Source organism: Stenella coeruleoalba (assembly GCF_951394435.1).
Source record: "Stenella coeruleoalba genome assembly, chromosome: 6".
Lineage (NCBI taxonomy): Eukaryota > Metazoa > Chordata > Mammalia > Artiodactyla > Delphinidae > Stenella > Stenella coeruleoalba.
In genome coordinates, this window is record NC_137151.1 from 6,786,852 (window position 1) to 6,808,881 (window position 22,030).

The following is a 22,030-nucleotide window of genomic DNA, read 5'->3' on the forward strand; positions in this document are numbered from 1 at the left end:
GTCTCATTTTTTTCTTGAAAACTGGACATTTAAAATACCATAATGGGCCACCTCTGGAAATCAGATTCTTCTCCCTCCCCAGTGGTTTTTTGTTTGTTTGTTTTTTGGCTGTGCCACACAGCATGCCGGATCTTAGTTCCCTGACCAGGGATTAAACCTATGTCCCCTGCATTCGGAACATGGAGTCTTAACCACTGGACCACCAGGGAAGTCCCCTCCCCAGTGTTTTTTGTTTATTCTTCTTATTTGTTTGTTTAGTGGCATTTCAGAGCTCACTTTCTAAAGCCTGTATTCTTTGTCATATATGGTCAGTGAGGACTGCTCTTAGTTTAGCTGTCATCCAATGATTAGACAGAGATTTCCTTAAATACTTGGAACAGGTAAGTCTCGAAGTCTTTTTTGAGTGGTTTTCTGTGTGTGTTGGGGCTGGCCTTTAACATTCTCCCAGGCATTTACAACTCCACCTTATCCTTTACTTTCTGCTACACAGAGCCTCAGAGTTAGCCAGAGGTGAAAGCCGAGGGCCTTCTTAGGCCTTTCTTGAGTAAAGCAACAGCCTTGGGCATTTGTGTACCTTCTAGAGTCCCAGGAGTCTGTTCCCTGTTGACATCTCATTTCTCAGCTTTTCTAAGTTCCCTGTTGACATCTCATTTTTCAGAGTTCCCTGTTGACATCTCATTTCTCATTTCAGAGTTCCCTGTTGACATCTCATTTCTCAGCTTTTCTAAAAAATTTTTTTCTTAACCTATTGTTTGCCCAACTATTTTCCCCTTCCTCAGACAGTTGACATATGTTGTCCCTGATTGATTCAGCAAACACTCTAAGTTCTTTGCAATGGAAAAGCTTTGAGTCAGGTTAAATAAAGGCAGCCTTTCAAATGGGGTCTATCAGCCAACCATTAGATAGGTCAAATAATGACAGTGTTTTTGGAATCAGACTTTGAAGGCATTCCAGTTCCATTCTGCCCTTTCCAGTTGCTGCCAGGCTGCTCATTTTCATGGTGACTGTGGGCTGTTGGTTTAGATTGCTACTTTGGAGCTGGGAATAAGGGGCAGGAAGATAGGAATAGGGAAGGTCAGAATGCCACAAGGTTCTCTCTTTTTACTGTGACTCCTAAGTGCTGCCCAGATTGCTGCAAACTTTCGGTTAATTCCTCTTTGTTGATTGTGATAATATTTTTCTTTTATGGAGATTTGTAGGTCTTTACTATTTTGTTGATGTCTCTAAATATGACATTTGCCACTCAATCTTTATATCTGCCATTGCCCTGTGGGAACTTCAGTTTTTGTTTTTTTTAATTTTTATTTATTTATTTATTTTTGGCTGCATCGGGTCTTAGTTGCGGTGCGCGAGCTTCTCTGTAATTGTGATGCGTGGGCTCCAGAGCACGTGGGCTCAGTAGTTGTGGCATGCCAGCTTAGTTGCCCCGCTGCATGTGGCATCCTAGTTCCCCTACCAGGGATCAAACCCACGTCCCCTGCATTGGAAGGTGGATTCTTATCCACTGGATCAACAGGGAAGTCCCGGAACTTGAGTTTATTAGATTATCTCTTAAGTGTTTTGACTCTCAAAAATCGTTTTGTTTTGTTTTGCTTTAGCTTAGATAGATAGGAACGTGAAAAGTACTTAGGTAAATTTAATTTAAAATAATAATAATTTTCAGTTCCTTCTCAATAATTGAATATCTGGAAAAAAGAAGGCACTTCTCCCCAGCAAAATGTGTAAAGTATTAATATTGTACATTCACATTAGTGTTATTTATACTGACTTTTTTCTTTTTGTGGCTACCTCTTCTCTTTCTTCGTCTTATTAACGTGTTCATCTTTTTATGTTCTTAGGCAATAGAGAATGCTGATGAGAGAACCATTTCCCTAATTTTCAAATAGTCAAGCTGGTTGCCATGATGGGTGAGTTCCAACTAAAAGCATTTCTCATCTATAATTAAAGGATAAAATGGGAGGGACAACTTTTTCTCTGTGTGTATGATAAGCTTTTTATGAAGAAATTTTATGATTAAGTAGATTTATGTAATATTTTACATTTATTTACTTAATAGATTTTCAATTAAAGCACTTTTTGTGTTGACTTCTACAGTTTTGGGATAACCAGTTTATGGAGGACATAGTATGGACATTCAAAATAAACTGTTGAGATGGATTGTGATTTTCTTAGAACCTGATGGCCAGAGAGAATACTTGGTAAAGAAACCTGACTTTTAAAAATTGAATAAATGTTGAAGAATGAATTGTTATAATTACTCAACAGGGTAATAATATAGATAGGCTAAAGAAAATAGCTGCATAAAAATAATAAATCATGAAACTTTATAAAAGAATAGAGCAGTAAATCATTGGTGCTTGAAGAGGATATGTTTTACAACTCTTGTGAATTTCCTATGGTGTCATAATGTTAATGGAAAGAGAGGCTAAAGTATGGGAATGGATTGTGGGTGTTCAGTTTCTATATCATTTTGTTTTCTTCTTTACTCTCTTTTCTTTCTTTTCTTCTCTTTTCTCCTTGGGGTTGAGCATTCCAATGTGAGGCAGGGATTGGACAGTGAAACACTAGAAAGAAATGGAGCAACTGGCCTGTCCTATCTTAAATGGGGAAAAATGGACTGGGTAGTTGGAAGCTAAGGTTTTAAACTTAGACCAGTATCTTATAACGGTATCTTAGTGCTGACATGTATTTGCCAATGTTTGTCTTTGTCACACTTTTCCTACCACTTGCTTAACAAATGTATCAATATTGGTCACTCGGATTTCCCTGGTTGGTGCAGTGGTTAAGAATCTGTCTGCTGGGGCTTCCCTGGTGGCGCAGTGGTTAAGAATCCACCTGCCAATGCAGGGGACATGGGTTCAAGCCCTGGGCCGGGAAGATCCCACATGCTGCAAAGCAACTAAGCCGGTGCGCCACAACTACTGAGCCTGCGCTCTAGAGCCCACAGGCCACAACTACTGAGCCCGTGAGCCATAACTCCTGAAGACCATACGTTCTAGGCCCAGTGCTCTGCAACAAGAGAAGCCACTGCAATGAGAAGTCTGTGCACCACAACGAAGAGTAGCCCCCGCTCGCTGCAACTAGAGAAAGCCTGTGTGCAGTAACGAAGACGCAACGCAGCCAAAAATAAATTAATTAATTTAAAAAAATATATTAGTCACTTGTATATGTATATACATGGCATTTAGGCCAAGGAACTTTAATTTGTCTGTGTTCTTTAGTGGGAGGGCTAGCACACTTTCAGTGTGTCTACTCGTGGTAAGTGTGTAAAATAAACCTCCACCTTCCTACTTTCTAAATTTCTCTTCTACAGTCTCTTTTATTTATTTATTTAAAATTTTTTATTTTTGGCTGCGTTGGGTCTTCATTGCTGCACGCAGACTTTCTCTAGTTGCGGCAAGTGGGGGCTACTCTTCGTTGTGGTGCGCTGGCTTCTCTTGTGGAGCATGGGCTCTAGGCTCGTGGGCTCAGTAGTTGTGACTCGCCGGCTCTAGAGCACAGGCTCAGTAGTTGTGGCACGTGGGCTTAGTTGCTCCGCAGCATGTGGGATCTTCCCAGACCAGGGCTCGAACCCATGTCCCCTGCATTGGCAGGCAGATTCTTAACCACTGTGCTACCAGGGAAGCCCTACTTTCTCCTTTTTTAACCATGAGTGCAGTGCCATCATGTGGTCCAAATTCTCCACTTTTGTCACCTTCGCCTCCAATTCCAAATTGGATATCCTTTTACTGAATTCATACCAACTTTTCATTTTTGTTGCTCTCACTTGCAGTCTGAACTTTATATTAAATTGAATTACACCATACTTCTCAAATGATACTTATCGTATGCAAAGAACAGTCATTGCTTAAAAACATGTACAAAGCTAGTCACAAGAAACTGTGAATATTTAAAAGTGTGTCACAGATATTTGAATTTTTGATTGAAGATTTTCTCCTGTAGTTTTAAAGTAAAATAAGAATATAAGATATCAAGTTAAACATTGCTGATAAATTTTTTATTTGAAATTATTTCCCAAGTATTTTCCGGTTTTCTGCTCAACTCACTGTCCTTTTAACGTTTGTCAGAAATACACTGCTTCTCCTGTGTGACTGTTGGTCAGGCTCTGGGATCCTTCAAGCATCCTCTCTGCCATTTGGATCAACTCATGATCCAATGACGTTTATAACCTGTCTAATTTTCCTAGTACCTGTAACCACCATAGAGATTCTTAATAGAGTAAAACAGTCTAGGAATAGTTAGAACAGTGCTTGTAGTGTATGTTCACCACTTTGCTCGATCCTTTGGGGATTTGTTAGCTTACATCTTATCAAAAGTAAGTTACCTACTGGGTACTAATTTACCATCTGGTTCTCCTTCATTCCAGAAAAAGAAGGAATTCAATTAAGTAACTCTTCAGTTGTATGTTATCTCCCTGAGAAGTTACTTTTATTCAAATGGCTCTCTTTACTTTTTTACATGTACTGTAGAAAACGGTATTCATTTTTTTAAACACGGAAGTTAGTATATGTAAATGTGATAAGAGATTTAAGCCAAAGCCTTCCCAGGCATTTATTTATTTTGGTGTTATAATATTAAACATGTAATGTTAAACATTAAATATTGTGAAAATGCCTAAATTCAAGTGTTTAATGAAGAAAATAAAGCATAGATATGTTTAAGAGTTTTCCTTTCCCCAGTATAGAATTAAGGGTCTTACTTTTCTTAAGAAGGTTACATCAGATAATTTTATTCCAGTTCAGATCATTTTCAACTTATTCTTTTTCTAAGGGAGGATTTATTTTTATCAATAAATGACATAATCTGGCTTGGACCCATATACAATACACCTGTTGTTATTACATTATACCCATCTGGCTCAGTTACTGTTTGGCTAAGCTAATATTATGTAGAAATTTTATTTTACAAAGAATACTTTGTGAAGGATTAAAATTTTCTCCAGACCTGGAATTTATTAACAAAACCTTTGGAGCCATTATTTTAATTTTAATATGCAAGTTTTTTTTTTTTACTGTAGAACAGAATATATTGAGTGTTATAAAAAATTAACATGTTAGAGAAGTCAGCTATTTGTGTGTTTGAAAGACTGATGAAGCCATTGACTTGCCACATTCTTTTTAATGATCTCCCTTTACAGGATAAAGCATGTTTTAACTACTGCTCTGGAACATAAATTATTCTTCACCAAAATGGTTACATTTTAAAATGTAAGCTGTAAAGTCCCTCAGTTCCTTTATTTACCAATTGGTGATTATCATTAGTAGAGTTGATTTACTAGTGAAAATCAATTAAATTGTCTCTGAAGTTTTCCAGAGATCGTATAGTTGACATTACTAGGAGGCTCATGCTTATAGTCTTAGGAATCTTTGATGTGTTTGGAAGAGAGTAAAAGTTCATGGTTCATGATCCTTTCATTCAGTTTTATGGATTCATTACTTTTTTCTTGCATTGTTACCTTTTAAGTTGTTAGTGGCTGAGACCATTAAATAGTTTGTTAAATGTAGTCTTGTTGAACCTTATGGTGAAGAAGTTAAAAAAAAAAAACACTTCCAAGTATCAGTATGGGTCTTCATCCACTGATAAAGCATTTCTTTGTTTCTGACTTGAAGTATTGATGAAAGAGAAGAACTCTAAAAGGCATTCCATACTTTGAACATAAATGTTAAATAATGATGGTATTTATAGAAAGTTGTTTATTTTTTCCCCACTTGTTTTAATTAAGATTTTAGATGTCTTGTTGATGTTTTGTTTAGGTGTCGTAGAAAAGAATTTGTCATAACAGGGCTGTTTTGACTCATATGCTAGGATGTTACATCATTAGAAGCATCAGTATGACTTTACTTGCCTTATAAATGTCTCGTGTGAACACCTATGCGAGTAAGATGCAAGTGCTTGAGTCTAGTGCAGTTTTAATGTTACTTGTCTTCAGTTTTTAAATAACTAAATTTTTATTTCACCAAAATAGCAGGAGTGTAGGCATTGAAGATGTTCTAAGTGCATTTTTTGCATTAAATTAATGTATTTTTGCATTAAATTTTACTATAAATTTTTGTATTGGTGTCTATGATAAATACATATTGAAATTACAATTCTGTGTATATGTTATTTTAAAAATACCAGATGATCAGCAAGCTTTGAAGTCAATCATGCAAGATTTGGCTGTTCTTCATAAGGCCAGTCGACCAGCATTATCCTTACAGGAAACCAGAAAAGCAAAATCCTTATCACCAAAAAAGCAGGTATTTGTCTCAATAATATTTTAATAAATATATATTGTTATTCTATGAATTACTTTCTTTGAATATCCTAATTGTATAGAGGGTTTGTTTAAAGTGATTAGCTTTTACACTTTCTAATCAAGTATTTTGTTATTTGCATACATTTTTCCGTAGGGTGTCTGTTTTGTTTTGTTTTTTTAAATGGTAGTTTCATTTAATGTGGTAACTTCTCTCTAGAGTTGATATTTCATCCAATTCTTAAGGCATGTAACACGAGCAATGGTTTTTATTTAAAATAGTCTATTATTCTGTATATTTACAGATGAAGGTCATTTTGATTCTTTTTAAATTAATTTTTATTGGAGTATCATATTAAATTTGTTTGGGATGTCTAACATAAAAAAGTGGAAATATAGTATTCTATATTGCCCTCTAACAGAATTAACAAATGTCGCAGACCCATGATGCCATCACTAATAGATCTTGGTGCTCCTTCCTGTTGAGCCCAGATTCAGCAGCCTAATTCTCAGCTCAGCTCTTTGGTAGACACTATCAATTGATTGGAGTTGCACTGAAAATGAAACCTCCTTCCCCCTCTGCTCTATTTTAAATGAGTGACTAAGGAAAAAAAAAGTGATTTAGAAATTCTGGAAATTTTATCTGATCTCTGAAGTGATTTATTATTTCATTACAGAATGATGTCCGAGTCAAATTTGAACACAGAGGAGAAAAAAGGTAAGGAAGGAAACATTATATGTCGGTTTATTGATATAATCAAATGCATGTCCTAGTTAAGACCATTAGAGGTTGTTTTTAGATTTTAATGAAGGTTCATGGCTTACAAATTGAGAATGGAATAGTCCTTGGTAACTGTAATGTGTACTTGGACTTAAGATAGAACCTGTCAAAATTCAGGCTAAACATCAGAAATGATTAATGTTTTTACTTTGCAGTACTGGGAAATAAATAAGGTCATTGCATAATGCAGTTTTAAATATTACTATTTTTTAAAATTTTTACTCAGTGGAAATTAAATGCATTTCTCCTTATTATAATTGCATCGTCCCTTCAGATACTATATAGAATTTAGATGCGTGGACTTAAATTCACAATTTTGATTATTCTCAAGAGACTTTAATCATATGACCTGTATTTAATTAATAACATTGAGGAAAGTGAGTTGGAATGGTGACTACAAATTACTTAGCGGAGGTGGAAGCCTAGCCTTCAACTGGGTATCTGTATCTCAGTGGAATGGTGGAAGTCATAGTAGTGGTGGTTGACAACAGAATTGCTAAACAAGACCTAATAGGAGTTAGAGAAGATGGGATTTTATTTCTATTATTAGTGTCTCATTAAATTAATTTAATGAAAGATCTACCCATTTTAAGAAATTTTAAAAGGCTCATAAATCATACAACCTGAAGATGTAAAAATGATTTACACGGAGATGTTTAAAAAAAAGAGGGGGGGGACATACCAGATATACCATACATGTATTGTCCAATCTACTTTTTTCCTATTTACAATTCTTTATGGATATTTTCTCAGTTTTTTTTTTATTCATTGAGCACTGTTTATTGAGTACTTACTATGTGCTAGGCTATGAAGGGAATAAAGTAAGTGAAATAGACATGATCCCTCCTGTTACAAAACCTACGGTCTAGTAGAGTAGTCTCCCAGCTTAGGTGCATGGTCCCCAGGGGCAACACAAGTCAATCCTTTGTGAAATACGAAAAGAATTCTAGAATTAAAAAATTTTAACTCTTTAAAGATATTTATCTGGGGGAGATGTGCTTACACGATATATATATGTGCTCAGAAATGTTGAGTTGATAAGGGTATAGGAATCAAAATTTGGATCCCTGGAGAACAGCTTTATTCTTTTTAACAGTTATGATGCATTTCATCGTATGGATGTCACATAATTAAGTTTAATCACTTTCCTCAATGAACATTTTACATTGCTCTTTTATGTTCATATAACACTTGCAGCACAAATTATAAAGTACAGAACATTTAGAGAATTTCCTTTTTATAATTTTTATTAAGATAGAACAAACTTCAGAGTTCTTGAACTTTGTGTTGAAATATTGGTGCACTTGATCAAAAATGCGCCATTGTAGTGTTTAAGTGAATGTTTACATTTTAACTTAATTTTATATTTCTCTATCCAAGCGATAACTGTTGCAAGTAAGTTATTTAACTATGCCTAAGAAAATAAAATATATAAAAATTCTGTCTATATAGAATCCTTCAGTTTCCCAGACCAGTTAAACTGGAAGATCTGAGGTCTAAAGCTAAAATTGCCTTTGGACAGTCTATGGACCTACATTATACCAATAATGAGGTAAACATGTACAGTTTAACTTTCAATAGTTCTTATTTTGGAAAACAGTGTGTTTATTTAAGAGATTGTTTTAGGATGGTTGTGCTTTTATTTGGGGCTTGATTAAGGATATGGTATTTTAGAGAGGAATAAGATAACAGAAGTAAATTTTAACTTATTAAAATGAGTTTTTTCATTGTGGAGGATATTGAAAGGTGCTACTGTGCAAATAATTGAGAATCTATTAAAGGAGGAAATATATGTATTACTTAGAGGTTTGCTGCTTATTTGTGTTTTATTTTTACTCTTTGTTCTTTATTGATGAACTCTTTTCTTTTCATACTGTATACTTGTCTACAGAGTCAACAGAGCTTTGGTAGTTGGACAGTTTAGTTAAAGCTTAAAGGATTACTTTCATGTTTTTAAGGACGTGATTAGATCATCATGTTTATGTTGGGGGTCAGTACGTGTAATCTTAAGGGCTCACTGTGGCATTCAGGAGCTCTGTGTTCTGGGGAATCCCTTTTGAACCTTCTGTAAAATGTGGATTGCAAATCTCTGAGATTTCTTTCAAGTCCTGTGATCTCAGATCAAGATCTTGAGACTTAAAAAATTTTAGGGACAGTTTAGTTAATTGGTTAATTTGTTATTGTTCCCTGTCGAAAAATAGTGTTGAATTTGCCAGGCATGATGGCTATGATTTATGAATTACAGCCCCTCATGGAGTTTATAGACTTGTGGTAGAAGCAGACAGTTAATAATTGATTTGTTTAAATATGTGAAGTTCTTTGAAGGAAATGCATAAAGTGTTATGATAAAGGATAAAGGCAAGGGCAGTAGGTGTCCTATTTAGGTAGTACTAAGGAAGAGCTGAATGAGGTGGTAATATTTAATTGTTGAGATTTGAAGTATGAAAAGCCAACCCTGCAAAGAGTTTGAGGGGAACAACATTCCTGACAGAGAGAGCAGCTTGAGAGCAGAGCACACAGAGATCCTAAGATGGAAAAGACTTGTGTGTCAGGAGTAGAAAAAGTGTCAGTGGGAATGGAGTGACAGTGGAAAGTTCAGTAAAAATTAATTTGAGAAAATGTGAAAGTACTTTGCAAATGTTAAAGCATTGTGCTAATAAAAATATTTGAAATATTAGATTTTCAAATGAATTATTGTTATTTTAAAGCAAAAGAACATGCTAATGTAGCTTGTCTAAAGAAACCACTTATAGCTGAAAGTGGAAAATATTTTGATAAAGTAAAAATCCATATCCAAATAATATTTCTGAACAAAGTGATGAGTATTATACTGTGGTAATACCTTAAAACGTTATTTTTCAAATACTTTTTTGGGTTTTCAGTTAGCCATGAACACCTCTTGTTGCCTGGCCCTATCATGATACTTGTTTCTGTTTGTGCTGGCCTGATTTCCATCTGCCAGCCCCTGAGACGCTGAGGGCTTTTCAGAGGTATGGCTGAAGGGTGTAAGCTGAAGTACATATGGCGGTGGGGAATTGGGATTGGCGATATGAGGCTCAAGGATGTGGTGGGAGGTGGGGATGGATGGGCCCCACTTACCCACGGTGGTAACTAGCTGGATAGGATACCCTTTATGGGGCTCCTTCTCTCCCCTGTCTTCCCCGTTCCCCGATCAGTGTTTCCTAGTATCTTTTATAAACATACTTGAATCTTTATCTCATGTTATGATTCTGAGGAACCCAGTTATATCTTTGTTTTGGTTTTGTTTGGTCTAAAATTGTATCATGGAAAACTTTCAAATGCCAAGATACATTGACTACAATATTGTCTTGATCTGTGAGCTTAGTAGTTCTGTCAAGAAAAATGAAGTTAGTTTGACATGATTTGTTCATATTGTACCTGTCTGAGCTCCTAAAATTGCTGTTTCCTTTCTGAGTTCTCCCCATTTGTTTATAGGCATACCTTGGAGATACTGCAGGTTCAGTTCCAGACCACTACAATAAAGTGACTATTGCAATGCAACTAGTCACATGAATTGTTTGGTTTCCCAGTGCATATAAAAGTTATGCTTACATTATAATATAGTCTCTTAAATGTGCAATAGCATTATGTCTAAAAGAAAATCTTAATGATACTTTTATTGCTAAAAAATTCTAACCATCATCTTAGCCTTCAGCAAACTGTAATCTTTTTGTAATAGTAACATCAAAGATCACTGATCATAGATCACCATAACAATTATAATAATAATGAAAAAGTTTGAAATATTTGGAAGAATTACCAAAATGTGACACAGAGACATAAGGGGAGTAAATGCTGTTGGAGAAATGGTGCCAGTAGACTTGCGGCAGGGGTGCCACAGACCTTCAATTTGTAAAAAACACGGTATCTGAAGTGCAGTAAAGTGAAGCACACTAAAACAAGGGGTGCCTGCGTATAATTTTTTCTAGGGCTTTCTTGAGGATTGACATCAAGCTAATTGATCTGTAGTTTTAGGAACCCTCTCCCATTGTCTAAAAATTGGAAAATTTTCTTTTTCTCATGCTTTCTAAAGGATTTCTGAGCGTGGTTTTGCCATTATGCTGGGTGGCCTCTTGGCAGAAATGTGGTGGAGGAGGCACTGGGGTAACATTACATTGTTTAAAATTGTCTTGCAACTCTGAGTTTCTGTGAGAATCTGTGATTCTGTAAGTTAACCATGTCCTGATTCACGTCATGACAAGCCCAGGGCATGTCCTTGGACATTGGGGGCACTAGGGAAAGACTTAACAAGGGGTATTAGTTTCGTGGACTTGTAGACAAGCTAAAAACTCATTTAGACTGCTTGTTTTTCCAGTTCTATATTTTTTTGTCGTGTGATATAAAATCCTCTGTTCTAAAAGACTATAAACTTCTGGTTTGCCAGAATTGAAACAAGCAAATTTAAGCTGGGATTGGTTGGATCTGTGAGTTAGGCTACTCTTTATCTAATAAAGTGTCGGGTTTGTGTGTATTGTCAGAGGAGATAAATGCAGGCAAAAGTAAGTGGGTTTTCTAAGACCTTTTCCATTTTAGATAGGTAGAGGAGGACAAGCCTTTTTATGGGCAGTTTTCATGTTTCACTATGTAAAGTTAGGAAGATAATTAACTTATTTCAAACTTAGGTTCTATTTAACGGGGTTTTGGACTTAATTTTTAGTTTCCTTTCCAGAAATGATTTTTATTAACATACAACTGGATTTATCAGTAATAAGCCAGAGGCAAATAGATTTTATGAATGAGGCCAAAATGAATTTACCAAGCAGGGAAATATTGGGTGACTTATTTAGTATAATTTAGGTAGGGTGGGACTTGTTCGTGACTTTTAGTCCTTGTTTTAAAATTTGTAATAAGTGATCTCAGCACATATGAGGGATTACATCAGCGATATAGACAGTAGTCCAGGCTGCCACTCCAGGTACTCCAGAATGTCCAGATTTCACTTTCGTAAGCTAAAGAAGAGCGGAATCATTTATGTTCATACTTTGTTACTGTGATTTAAATTAGTGTCTTTTCCTTCCAAAGCAGCAGTATCTTGGAGAAGTAAACAATCCAATTATAAATAATGTGTAGCTAAAGTAAACATTCAGGTTTCCCCCTAAATGAAAAGTTGGCAGAACAATCCTCTTCATTGCTTTAAAATGTTCTCTAGTGCTTAAAATATAATTTACAAACTATTAAAGATGGGAACAAGGTGTACCAATATGGCTCATGATTGATAGGAAAATGAAAGGAATTTAATTAAGTAGATCAGACTTGTTCTATGATACCAAACAGTTAATATTCTTTTTTTTATTAGAAAAAAATTCTCACAGAGAAAAAAAGGCCTGATAGTAGCTAAATTGTGACAGTATAAAACTAGCTATATGAACAGAAATTGGGAGTATAATTTCAAGTACAGAGTAAGGAAATGTAAGCAGATTGTATGATGTAATTCACATTAGTTCTGCTTTGTATTTGTGTCTGGCAGCCTTTCTTAAAACAAGGAATAGTTTTCATAAAGAAACCTATGGAGAATGAATGCACACCATGTCAGCTAGTGGGTTTGGGTGCAGATGAAGCTTTTACCCTATGATCTTTATTAAACAATATTTACCAAGTATTTGGGTTTTGATGTGCTCTGTGTTCATTGCTGGCTTAGGGGGGGAGTCCTTACCCGCAAGGTATTTGTACTGTAGAGGACCCTTAACTAACTATGCCTTTACGTTTGATTGGCTTATATACAGTGTTAGTTAGTGCCGGCTCACAAGTATGGAACATGTTCACTTGTTTTTATTCTGTCCTTTCCGTGAAACGGAATGTACTTTGAAGATTATTGACAAAGTCATCTTAAGCTACTAAGTTTACTTTTTTTTTTTTTTTTTGTGGTACGCGGGCCTCTCACCGCTGCGGCCTCTCCTGTTGCGGGGCACAGGCTCCGGACGCGCAGGCCCAGTGACTATGGCTCACGGGCCCAGCCGCTCCGCGGCATGTGGGATCCTCCCGGACCGGGGCACGAACCCACGTCCCCCGCATCAGCAGGCGGACGCTCAACCACTATGCCACCAGGGAAGCCCCTAAGTTTACTATTTTAAAAAAAGAAGTATTTTGTTTAGTAGTATGAATCATGCTTTTTCCACACAGGCTGTTCAGGTGCTTTTGTCCCTTATAACATCTGATCCATGAGAGGACTAATGAAAGCAAATTTCAGCATTCAGGGGTTACTGTAGGATGGCTCACCCATTTAGCTTACTTGTTTTAGACTGTAGTGGTCAAGTCAGAGATAAGACTGCCAGGTAGGCTGTAGATTGCAGGTACCTTACTGGTGGCACCCCTCCACGGCATCTGTCACTGATGCTCATTGTATTTTGTATGTTGGTAAGCATACCGGGTGAGGACGAGAATCTGTGGTTGCTATAAGAAAAGTAAAACTTTCATCAATGCAGATAAAAGAGAGTACTTTTATTTTACGTAGTTTCTGTGTATGTTCCTTAATGTTGTTTTGAGGTGAAGATATTATAACTTAAGTTTAATAATATTATGGAAATATCCTAGAAAACTGATCTTTAATCTTTAAATGTGTTTTCTAGAAGAATTTAATGTTCAGTAAAGAAAAAAAAATTATTAATCCATATTCATTTTATGATTTTAGTGATGGTAGGATGGGAAGAGCAAAACAATCTAGATAACATGTATTCATTCAGAATTTCATTATCCTGACAAATCAAAGAGCAAGGTATTTTGAGATTTATAATTCCATAGTAATGGAGATGCTCCTGGGAGGACTTGACCTGGTGAGATGGCTGCACAATTCCTATGTTCCCTTTTGTTTAGTTGGTGATTCCATTAACCACCCAAGATGACTTGGACAAAGCTGTGGAACTGCTGGATCGTAGTATTCATATGAAGAGCCTCAAAATATTACTTGTAATAAATGGAAGTACACAGGTATGAATTGGGATTTTGTTTTTTCAGTGAGGATTATAGGATTTATGCTTGTAAAAGTCAATATATGAAACATAGTTACCTAGAATGCCTGGGTTATATTTGGTAGGGGAAAGGAGTCTGATTAAAGCCCTAAAGGGGAAGAATAGCATGAATCTTCTTTTTTTCTTCGTAGGCTACTAATTTAGAGCCATTGCCATCACTAGAAGATTTGGATAACACAGTATTTGGAGCAGAGAGGAAAAAAAGACTTTCTATAGTAGGTAAGAAAGCTAGCGTCGAAATCATGAAATGGGTGATTTCTTGGTTTCATCTCCAACCCTTAAGGTAGGGCAACACCTAAACATAATCCTGATAAATAGCAGCCTATCTCTGTACTCTTTGTAATTTAGTTCAGTTAACTATGTTCTGGTATCTGATGTCCCTTGAAAAGTTAATGTCAAGTATTACACGATTAGCAGTCTCCAGTTTAAATATTTCCTTTCTTAAGATACCCAGGGTATTTTGATGTTTAACAAGTTATAAGGAAACCTCAAGAGCGTTTTAATTTATAAATAAGCTGAAGGGAAAAAAATTAAAAGAAGTAATTCTAACATATTAAAATTAATGGATGGACTAAGTTCATAAACCTTTCTCTAAGTTTTAGTTATTGCCAAGAATGCTACCAAAATAAAGATTGCTAAGAATTTCCAGATTATGTTTTATAATTACTTTATTAGTCATTAAAAATACACTTATATTTACGTTTATGGTAAAAAGAAAAACGGATCCTGTGTGCTTTTTTTTTTTTTTTTTTTTTTTTAAGGAGGCCTATTAGAGAGGCATAGGCTGGGCAGAGGTGCTCTGAACTCCCCAGTTCTGTGCATCTTCTTCAATTTGTATAAAACATTGATAATCTACATTTTTATATGATAAAAACATTTCATTGCTCGAAAATGGGTATTGAAGATAGCATGAAAACATATATGAGGGATGGATTTAAAGGGGGAAGTAGGAGACATAAAACAGATGAATAGGGAGGAAGCAGGAAGGGAATCTAAGACTGGTGATAGAAGAGGATTGTTAGTAATGAAAGAAAAGATTAAATTAGCATGTGAACCAATCAGAAAATCTGTTATTCATCTTCTGTTTTGGTACCCAAAAGCTTTTTTACGACTACTTCCTTCTAAGTGTCTGTCTTTTGTCTTACTTTGGGTTTCAGAAGTGTTGGAAGTATGAACAGCAGAGATAATATACAAGTAAAATAAAAATTGCTTGTCTTCATTTGGATGTATTTTGATATAATTTAAATTTTTGATGAAAGAACATTAGGGGTACCTGAATTCAAATTCCAGCTCTATAATTAACCTGAGACCAATAACATTGTCCTCATCTTTAAATCATGGGATTGTTGTAGCAGTCAATTGAGAGAACACTTTTTTTTCTTTTTAATAAATTTATTTATTTTTGGCTGCATTGGGTCTTCATTGCTGCGCATGGGCTTTCTCTAGGTGCGGTGAGTGGGGGCTACTCTTCCTGGTGGTGCCTGGGCTTCTCATTGTGGTGACTTCTCTTGTTGCAGAGCACGGGGCTCTAGGTGCACGGGCTTCAGTAGTTGTGGCGCAAGGGCTCAGTAGTTGTGGCGCACGGGCTCTAGAGCGCAGGCCCAGTAGTTGTGGTGCATGGGCTTAGTTGCTCCGCGGCATGTGGGATCTTCCCAGACCCAGGCTCAAACCTGTGTCCCCTGCATTGGCAAGCGGATTCTTAACCACTGCACCACCAGGGAAGTCCCTGAGAGAACACTTTTAAACTACATTTTGCTTTTCAAACTAGAAAGCATGACTATTATTAATCATACATTTCTTTATCCTTTTTCTTATCATTATAGTACCTATCATTTTAAAGTAAAAAATTGCTAATTCATCTTAGTTGCATTAGACAGAACAAGCTAAATACATTAGTTAAATTGACATTTTAAATTCATTTTGATTTAAAACTGTACTGAATGTCTCACTCTTATTCTACTAATAAATATTCTTGTTTGACTTCAGTGCCAGCATAAGAAGAAACTGGAAATTGTAAAGTATAAAATTTACTAGTCTTTTCTTGGCACCTCTTTAAACTTGAAATGGCTTTGATAGATATGACCATTATCTTTTTTCCTTATTTATTGATCATTATCTCCTTCAATTATTTTTACAAAAGATAGAGGAAGAACTTCCTTTGGGATGGGAGTATATGCTGGTGTGGAGGTTTTGACCAAGAGTGCATTGGTATACCTATTAATAACAAAGGTTCAAAAAAATGGGTTATCAAGTAAGAAGATGAAGAAATTTTCTAAGCTTTTTTTCTTCCTTGTCTGCTTCAAATAATGAGTATATTTATCTTCGTTTATAAATAGGGGCGTATGGAAGAAATAAAAATATTAGGGACATTGTGATCATAGTTGTTACAAAGCCCACATCAACCACTGACTCAATAGTTCCTAATAATTTTGGAGTCCCGTGTAGAAAAATTATCTTTTTCATGCGTATCTCTTGATAATCATTTTGTTCTCTTTCTCCCTATCTCTTCACTAACAAATGCCGACACGTATTTACAGTGACCCCTTACATGAGGCAAAAGCCTTTTTTGCTTTAAATCTGACCAGAACTCAAATGCTCACATGATTTCATCATATCGTTTTTATAGTTTAATTTCAAAAAATGAGGAAAGCTGAGAAAACTATGTTAATAAACATAGCATAATTAGACGAACTGTATTAGATTCTCTAATTTTCTAAAGTATGAATAAATTTAAATTCCAGGAATATGGCTTGCCACCAAAAGCCTAATTTTAAGTACCCAAGAATAAAGTCCAGGATTCCAAATTGGAAACATTCTAATGTTGACTAAATGACTAAGAAGTAACCTCACTTTAGGTTTCTAAAGATTAAAGAGAGGCAATGGAAAGAACATCATGTAGACAGATGTGCACAGCATATGTTCATTATGAATAATTTTGCCATCACAACACCCTTGCAAAGGAGAGATTTAGTCCTATGTTTACAGATGAGGAAACAGGTTCATGGCGATTGGATAACTTTCGCAAAGACGCAGAGCTGGTAAATAACTGGAACTGAGATTTAAATTGAGGTTAGACTGTAAAGCCCATATTCTTTCCACTACATCATGATGCCTTCCATAAATTACATTAAAGGGTAACATATACCAGGGTACAGGTGACCTTTGGAAGTGCAGAAGCAGTGGCATTTATCTAAAAATCTTTATTATCAATACAATACTCATAATGCAGTTGTCAGCAGTCAGAAGAACATACCACCTAATAAATACATGTGAATATTACAATAAGGTTAATGATTACAGTAGGCGGGAGTTTAGGAAGGAATAAAAACATTTGAAGTTTTACAGACAAGAGTGCTCTGATAAGCTTTAATAAAAACTAGATTTCAGTTGCTAAAAGCATTCGTATTATAGTCCAGAAATTTTGAGTGTATATTTAATTAAAACAAGAATTGGTTCCCTGCTGGAATTTATAAAATCATATAATTTTTCTCCTTTGAGGTCCCACTAGTAGAGATAGAAGCTCCCCTCCCCCTGGATACATTCCAGATGAATTACACCAGGTTGCCCGGAATGGGTCATTTACCAGTATCAACAGTGAAGGAGAGTTCATTCCAGAGAGCATGGACCAAGTAAGCAAAATTTGGATGTGGTTTTTAATTTCATTTAAAGGGATGTTGTCAGGGAATAGTGTGGTTTGGCAGGTATATGGAGGAGGGGGTATTTGTTTTACCTCTTCTCCAATCCCATATCTTCCTTTATAAGCGAACAAAATAGTAGAAATATAGGAAAAACCCCACTAATTTACATGTGTCTGTGTGCATTCATGTATAAAGAAAGGTGGAATAAGTCTGATTTTCTTATGTTGCTCATCCATAAGTGAATGAATGCATTTGTTTATAATCCTGGGATTAACATTCGGATTTTTTTAAATTAACATTTGAAAGACACAGTAAAACTGTAAATATTTAACTTTGTGAAGCTGAGGTTTGTCTACTTCCTAAAACATTTAAAAATGTTTTTTAAAGTTTTGTGGTATTGAAGTGTTTTCATGGATTTGCTATTGTTTTCTCAACATTAAATTGGCTGCTTATATTATTACAGGAGTTTACATTTTCTAATAATGTAGCAGTCATGGTGTCACTTGTTTCAATTTGGGTGGTGCCTTTGTTCAGTTTTCAGTAAACAAAATTATGTGAAGTGTTTTAGCTTTTAATTATTTAGATAATAATCCAGAGAGAAAGAAATAGAAAATTCCTATTTTTCTGTTAGGAAATTCTGAAGTTGTAGCCTACCTACAAGGACAACTACTTTTAAAACATTTAAAAATGAATAACTCTGGGGATGACTGCTGTTGGATATGGATTTTCTTTTTTGGGTACTGAAAGTGTTCTGAGATTATGGTGAGGGTTATACATTCTCAGTATTAACCACTGAACTGCACTGTATGCTTTAAGTGGGTGAATTTTATGATACATGAATTATATCTCAATAAAGCTGTTTTTAAAAAACAGTAACTTCTGGTTATATCATGCAGACTCAAGGTGGACCCATTTATTTTTCTAGATGCTGGACCCATTATCTTTAAGCAGCCCTGAAAATTCTGGCTCAGGAAGTTGTCCATCACTTGATAGCCCTCTGGATGGGTAATGTTGATTGTAGTTTTTGGTTTTTAATATATGTGGGTAAATATGCATATATATAACATGTCGAAGTATCAACTCTTCTGTGTTACATTCAGAGGAATGTAGTTGATACTCATCTATACTTATGGCAAATTGATTTTTTCAGTTTGGACAAATTTCTTAACTTCATGGGCTCAGTATCTTTTTTAGTTAAAATGATATCTGATTATAATAGTCTAAGTTTCTTGCTAAATTGTGTTTGAAACTAAAGGCAAACTTAGAATTTATGTACGTTTACTTTTAAACCTGTGTTGGTGAAACTGCTGTCAAATTTTTCATAATAGGTTTTGTTTTGGAGATTCTTGAGTTGTTGCACCTGTTCAGGATTACGTTCATTCTGGCACCAAATTATAAATAACATATATTCTTGGTAGTTATGTCCCAGTATTTTGGTCAATTAAAGTTTAAGTACTTTTGTGAGACAGCTGTTCAGGAATATAAGCTGGGACAAGTTGCATCTGAATTTTTGGTTACAAGTGCTCCCTCTCTCTTGGTCTCAGTCGGACAGTGTTCACCTGTAGCATGCAAAGTCAATATCTTTATTAAGATCATGACCTATTTAATATCTGGAATTGCTCTATGAAAGCAAATTTGGAAAATATGACTAATATTGTATGGAACTTCACGTTTAATTTTTTGTTACCCATATACATGAAACCTTTGTCTGTGCCCATGTCTATCTCAAGATAGATATTTAAAACATTTAAGAAATTCAGGGAAATTGTGTTATGAAAGCTATATATTGAGTACTTAATATTTGAAAGACAGTGTCCTGAGGTAGATAAGTATAAAATTGATGAGTTAGACATTATTATCTCCTTGTTATAAATGCAGAAATAGTCTCAGGTGATTTGCCAAGGTTGCAATAGCTAGTTTAAGTGGCAGAGCTAGGATTGAAACACAGGTGTTTCCATGCATCTGTAATTCCAAAATATATCATTCTTACCACTGTACTCTGTGGGTTAATTTTAAAAGCCAGGCTTTTTGCGGTGCATGTACCAAATAAGTGTGTGAAAAGAAGTTCCCCCTTTCTCAGTTAATGTTTCAGAGAGAGCATATATATGTGTATATATATGTATGTGTGTGTGTATATATGTATGTGTACATAAAATATGTTGTTTTATATATGTATGTATGTATATATACACATACATACAGATAGATACTGGTATTGCATAAAGATTTTTTTTAATGCCTTAAATATTTTGTCTTAAAATAACAAGACTTTTTCTACTTTTAGAGAGAGCTATCCAAAATCACGAATGCCTAGGGCCCAGAGCTACCCAGATAATCATCAGGAATTTTCAGGTTAGACTGTTCACATTCTAAATGTTTAAATGTTATGTCATTGAATAATCTTTTGGCTGGGAGGGCAAGGGAACTTTTTTAAATAATCAAATAAAAATGAGTAAATGTGTTTTTCATCATTGGAAATATTTGACTTTTGTATAACTTGTATACAACTTTCTTGTGTGTCTTAATAGACTATGATAACCCTATCTTTGAGAAATTTGGAAAAGGAGGAACATATCCAAGAAGGTATCATGTTTCATATCATCATCAAGACTATAATGATGGTAAGTTTATTAGATCAAAGAACACAACAGTTTGTTAAAAATCTCAGAAACAATAAAAAAAAACTTGTTCCTATATCACTTAGTTTTCTGCTTAAAACTTTTTTTAAAGATATTGGATCATAATTAAAACTACAATAACAGCTTTATGCCAACTTACCTCATAATACTTATCTTTCCCTTAGAAAAAAGAAAGGAGTAGTTAAAAATGGTATTAATTAGAAAATTATTCCTTGATGTTGAAATGCATACTTGCATTGTCCTCTTAAGGAAAAAAAATTGCTGCCTATAAACTTTGCAATTTTTATTTTGTATTTTAAATCATTATTGGAAATAAGAATAAATATATTTTTTCTCCTTTTTATACAAAACTGAGGAGTTCTATGCTTTTATGAATGTGTGTGTGTTAACATAAGAGGTTATTTGAATTTATATTCAGATTCTGTTTCTTTTTTCCCCACTTTTCTTTTCTGCTTTCACTTTTCTTTGTATTTTTATTTTTTACTTCATGATTCAGTGTTAACAAAGATATTTCTTTGCACTCTTAAAAAATACTATTCTTTTTAAGTTTAAAACATATAATCATATAATTGCTGTTTTAGTTTCTTAGCCTAGTCACAGAACAAATTTCTCTTATGTTACAAATTTTAAATACTTTTAATTATAATATATTAATAAAAGTTGCAAGGTAATTCTGTTTTCACTCTGTAGGTCGTAAAACTTTTCCAAGAGCTAGAAGGACCCAGGGGACCAGCTTCCGGTCTCCTGTGAGTTTCAGTCCTACAGACCACTCCTTAAGCACTAGTAGTGGAAGCAGTATCTTTACCCCAGAGTATGATGAGAGTCGAATAAGAAGAAGGGGAAGTGACATAGACAATCCTACTTTGACTGTAATGGACATCAGCCCACCCAGCCGCTGTGAGTAATAGAAATTGGCATAGTGAAATGTGTAGCAGAGCCTTTGCAGAATTTTATAGTATTAAAAAAGAATAAATACCAAGCCAGTCTTCACAGGGAGACCAGAATCTCAAAAGAGGTAATAAAAATGGTATTTCTAAAGGTGGTTGTAATGTCAGGTATAAGCATGGTATTACTGCTATTACTTTAAATGATTCTGTCCTTTGCTTTTATTAGGAAAATTGTTACCAATTAGTCATTCATTCATTCATTCCACATATCCTTATTGAGTGCTTAGCTCTGAGATTTTAAATATGGCCTCTAAGATGTAATCTAATGGGGATAATGATGTGCATAGGAATTCACCAGTTAAGGAGGTGACATGTGCAAGAGGCCATGATATTTTCTGAAAATGGGGAATAGTTCATCTTTGGCTGAAGTAGAGGGTATCTTACTTGAAACAGTAGAAGTAGAATTAGAATGGTAACTAAGGCCGGATTGTAAAGTATTTGAACTTTATCATGTAAGCAATGTATAAAAGATTCATGCTCAAAGATATTTATTGCAACAATATTTTTATACTCTGAATTCCTCTCTTTTGTGCTAGTGTTGTCGTATTTTACTTTCACATCTGTGACTCGCACTACATTGCTGCTATTTTTGCCTTAGACAACTATATTTTAAAGTGATTAAAAATAGGAGAAGAATGTCTTTTAAATATACCTCCAGTTTATTTCTGTAGATCTTTATGTAGATCCAAGATTCTGTCAGGTATCAAATTCCTTTTGCCCGAAGAATTGTTTTTAAGCTTTTCTTGTAGTACGAGTCTACTGGTAATAAATTCTTTCAGCTTTTGTTTGTTTGAAAAACTCATA

General features: G+C 34.9%; 1 protein-coding gene across 4 annotated transcripts in view; it reads left to right on the forward strand.

Moving 5' to 3' along the window:
* MAP3K2 (mitogen-activated protein kinase kinase kinase 2) overlaps positions 1 to 22,030 on the forward strand; it is a 99,600-nt gene that overhangs the window by 54,413 nt on the left and 23,157 nt on the right. For 2 of the 4 annotated variants that reach the window (XM_079923499.1, XM_079923498.1), the window contains 12 exons: positions 1,839 to 1,907; positions 2,095 to 2,198; positions 6,121 to 6,239; positions 6,913 to 6,953; positions 8,469 to 8,568; positions 13,848 to 13,961; positions 14,134 to 14,221; positions 17,501 to 17,631; positions 18,566 to 18,645; positions 19,925 to 19,992; positions 20,169 to 20,261; positions 20,970 to 21,176. In XM_079923499.1, the coding sequence (XP_079779625.1) occupies positions 6,147 to 6,239; positions 6,913 to 6,953; positions 8,469 to 8,568; positions 13,848 to 13,961; positions 14,134 to 14,221; positions 17,501 to 17,631; positions 18,566 to 18,645; positions 19,925 to 19,992; positions 20,169 to 20,261; positions 20,970 to 21,176 (1,015 nt within the window). In that variant the 5' untranslated portion in view covers positions 1,839 to 1,907; positions 2,095 to 2,198; positions 6,121 to 6,146. The remainder of the gene's footprint in view (positions 1 to 1,838; positions 1,908 to 2,094; positions 2,199 to 6,120; positions 6,240 to 6,912; positions 6,954 to 8,468; positions 8,569 to 13,847; positions 13,962 to 14,133; positions 14,222 to 17,500; positions 17,632 to 18,565; positions 18,646 to 19,924; positions 19,993 to 20,168; positions 20,262 to 20,969; positions 21,177 to 22,030) is intronic. The other 2 variants (XM_079923497.1, XM_079923496.1) reach the window with 1 other exon arrangement.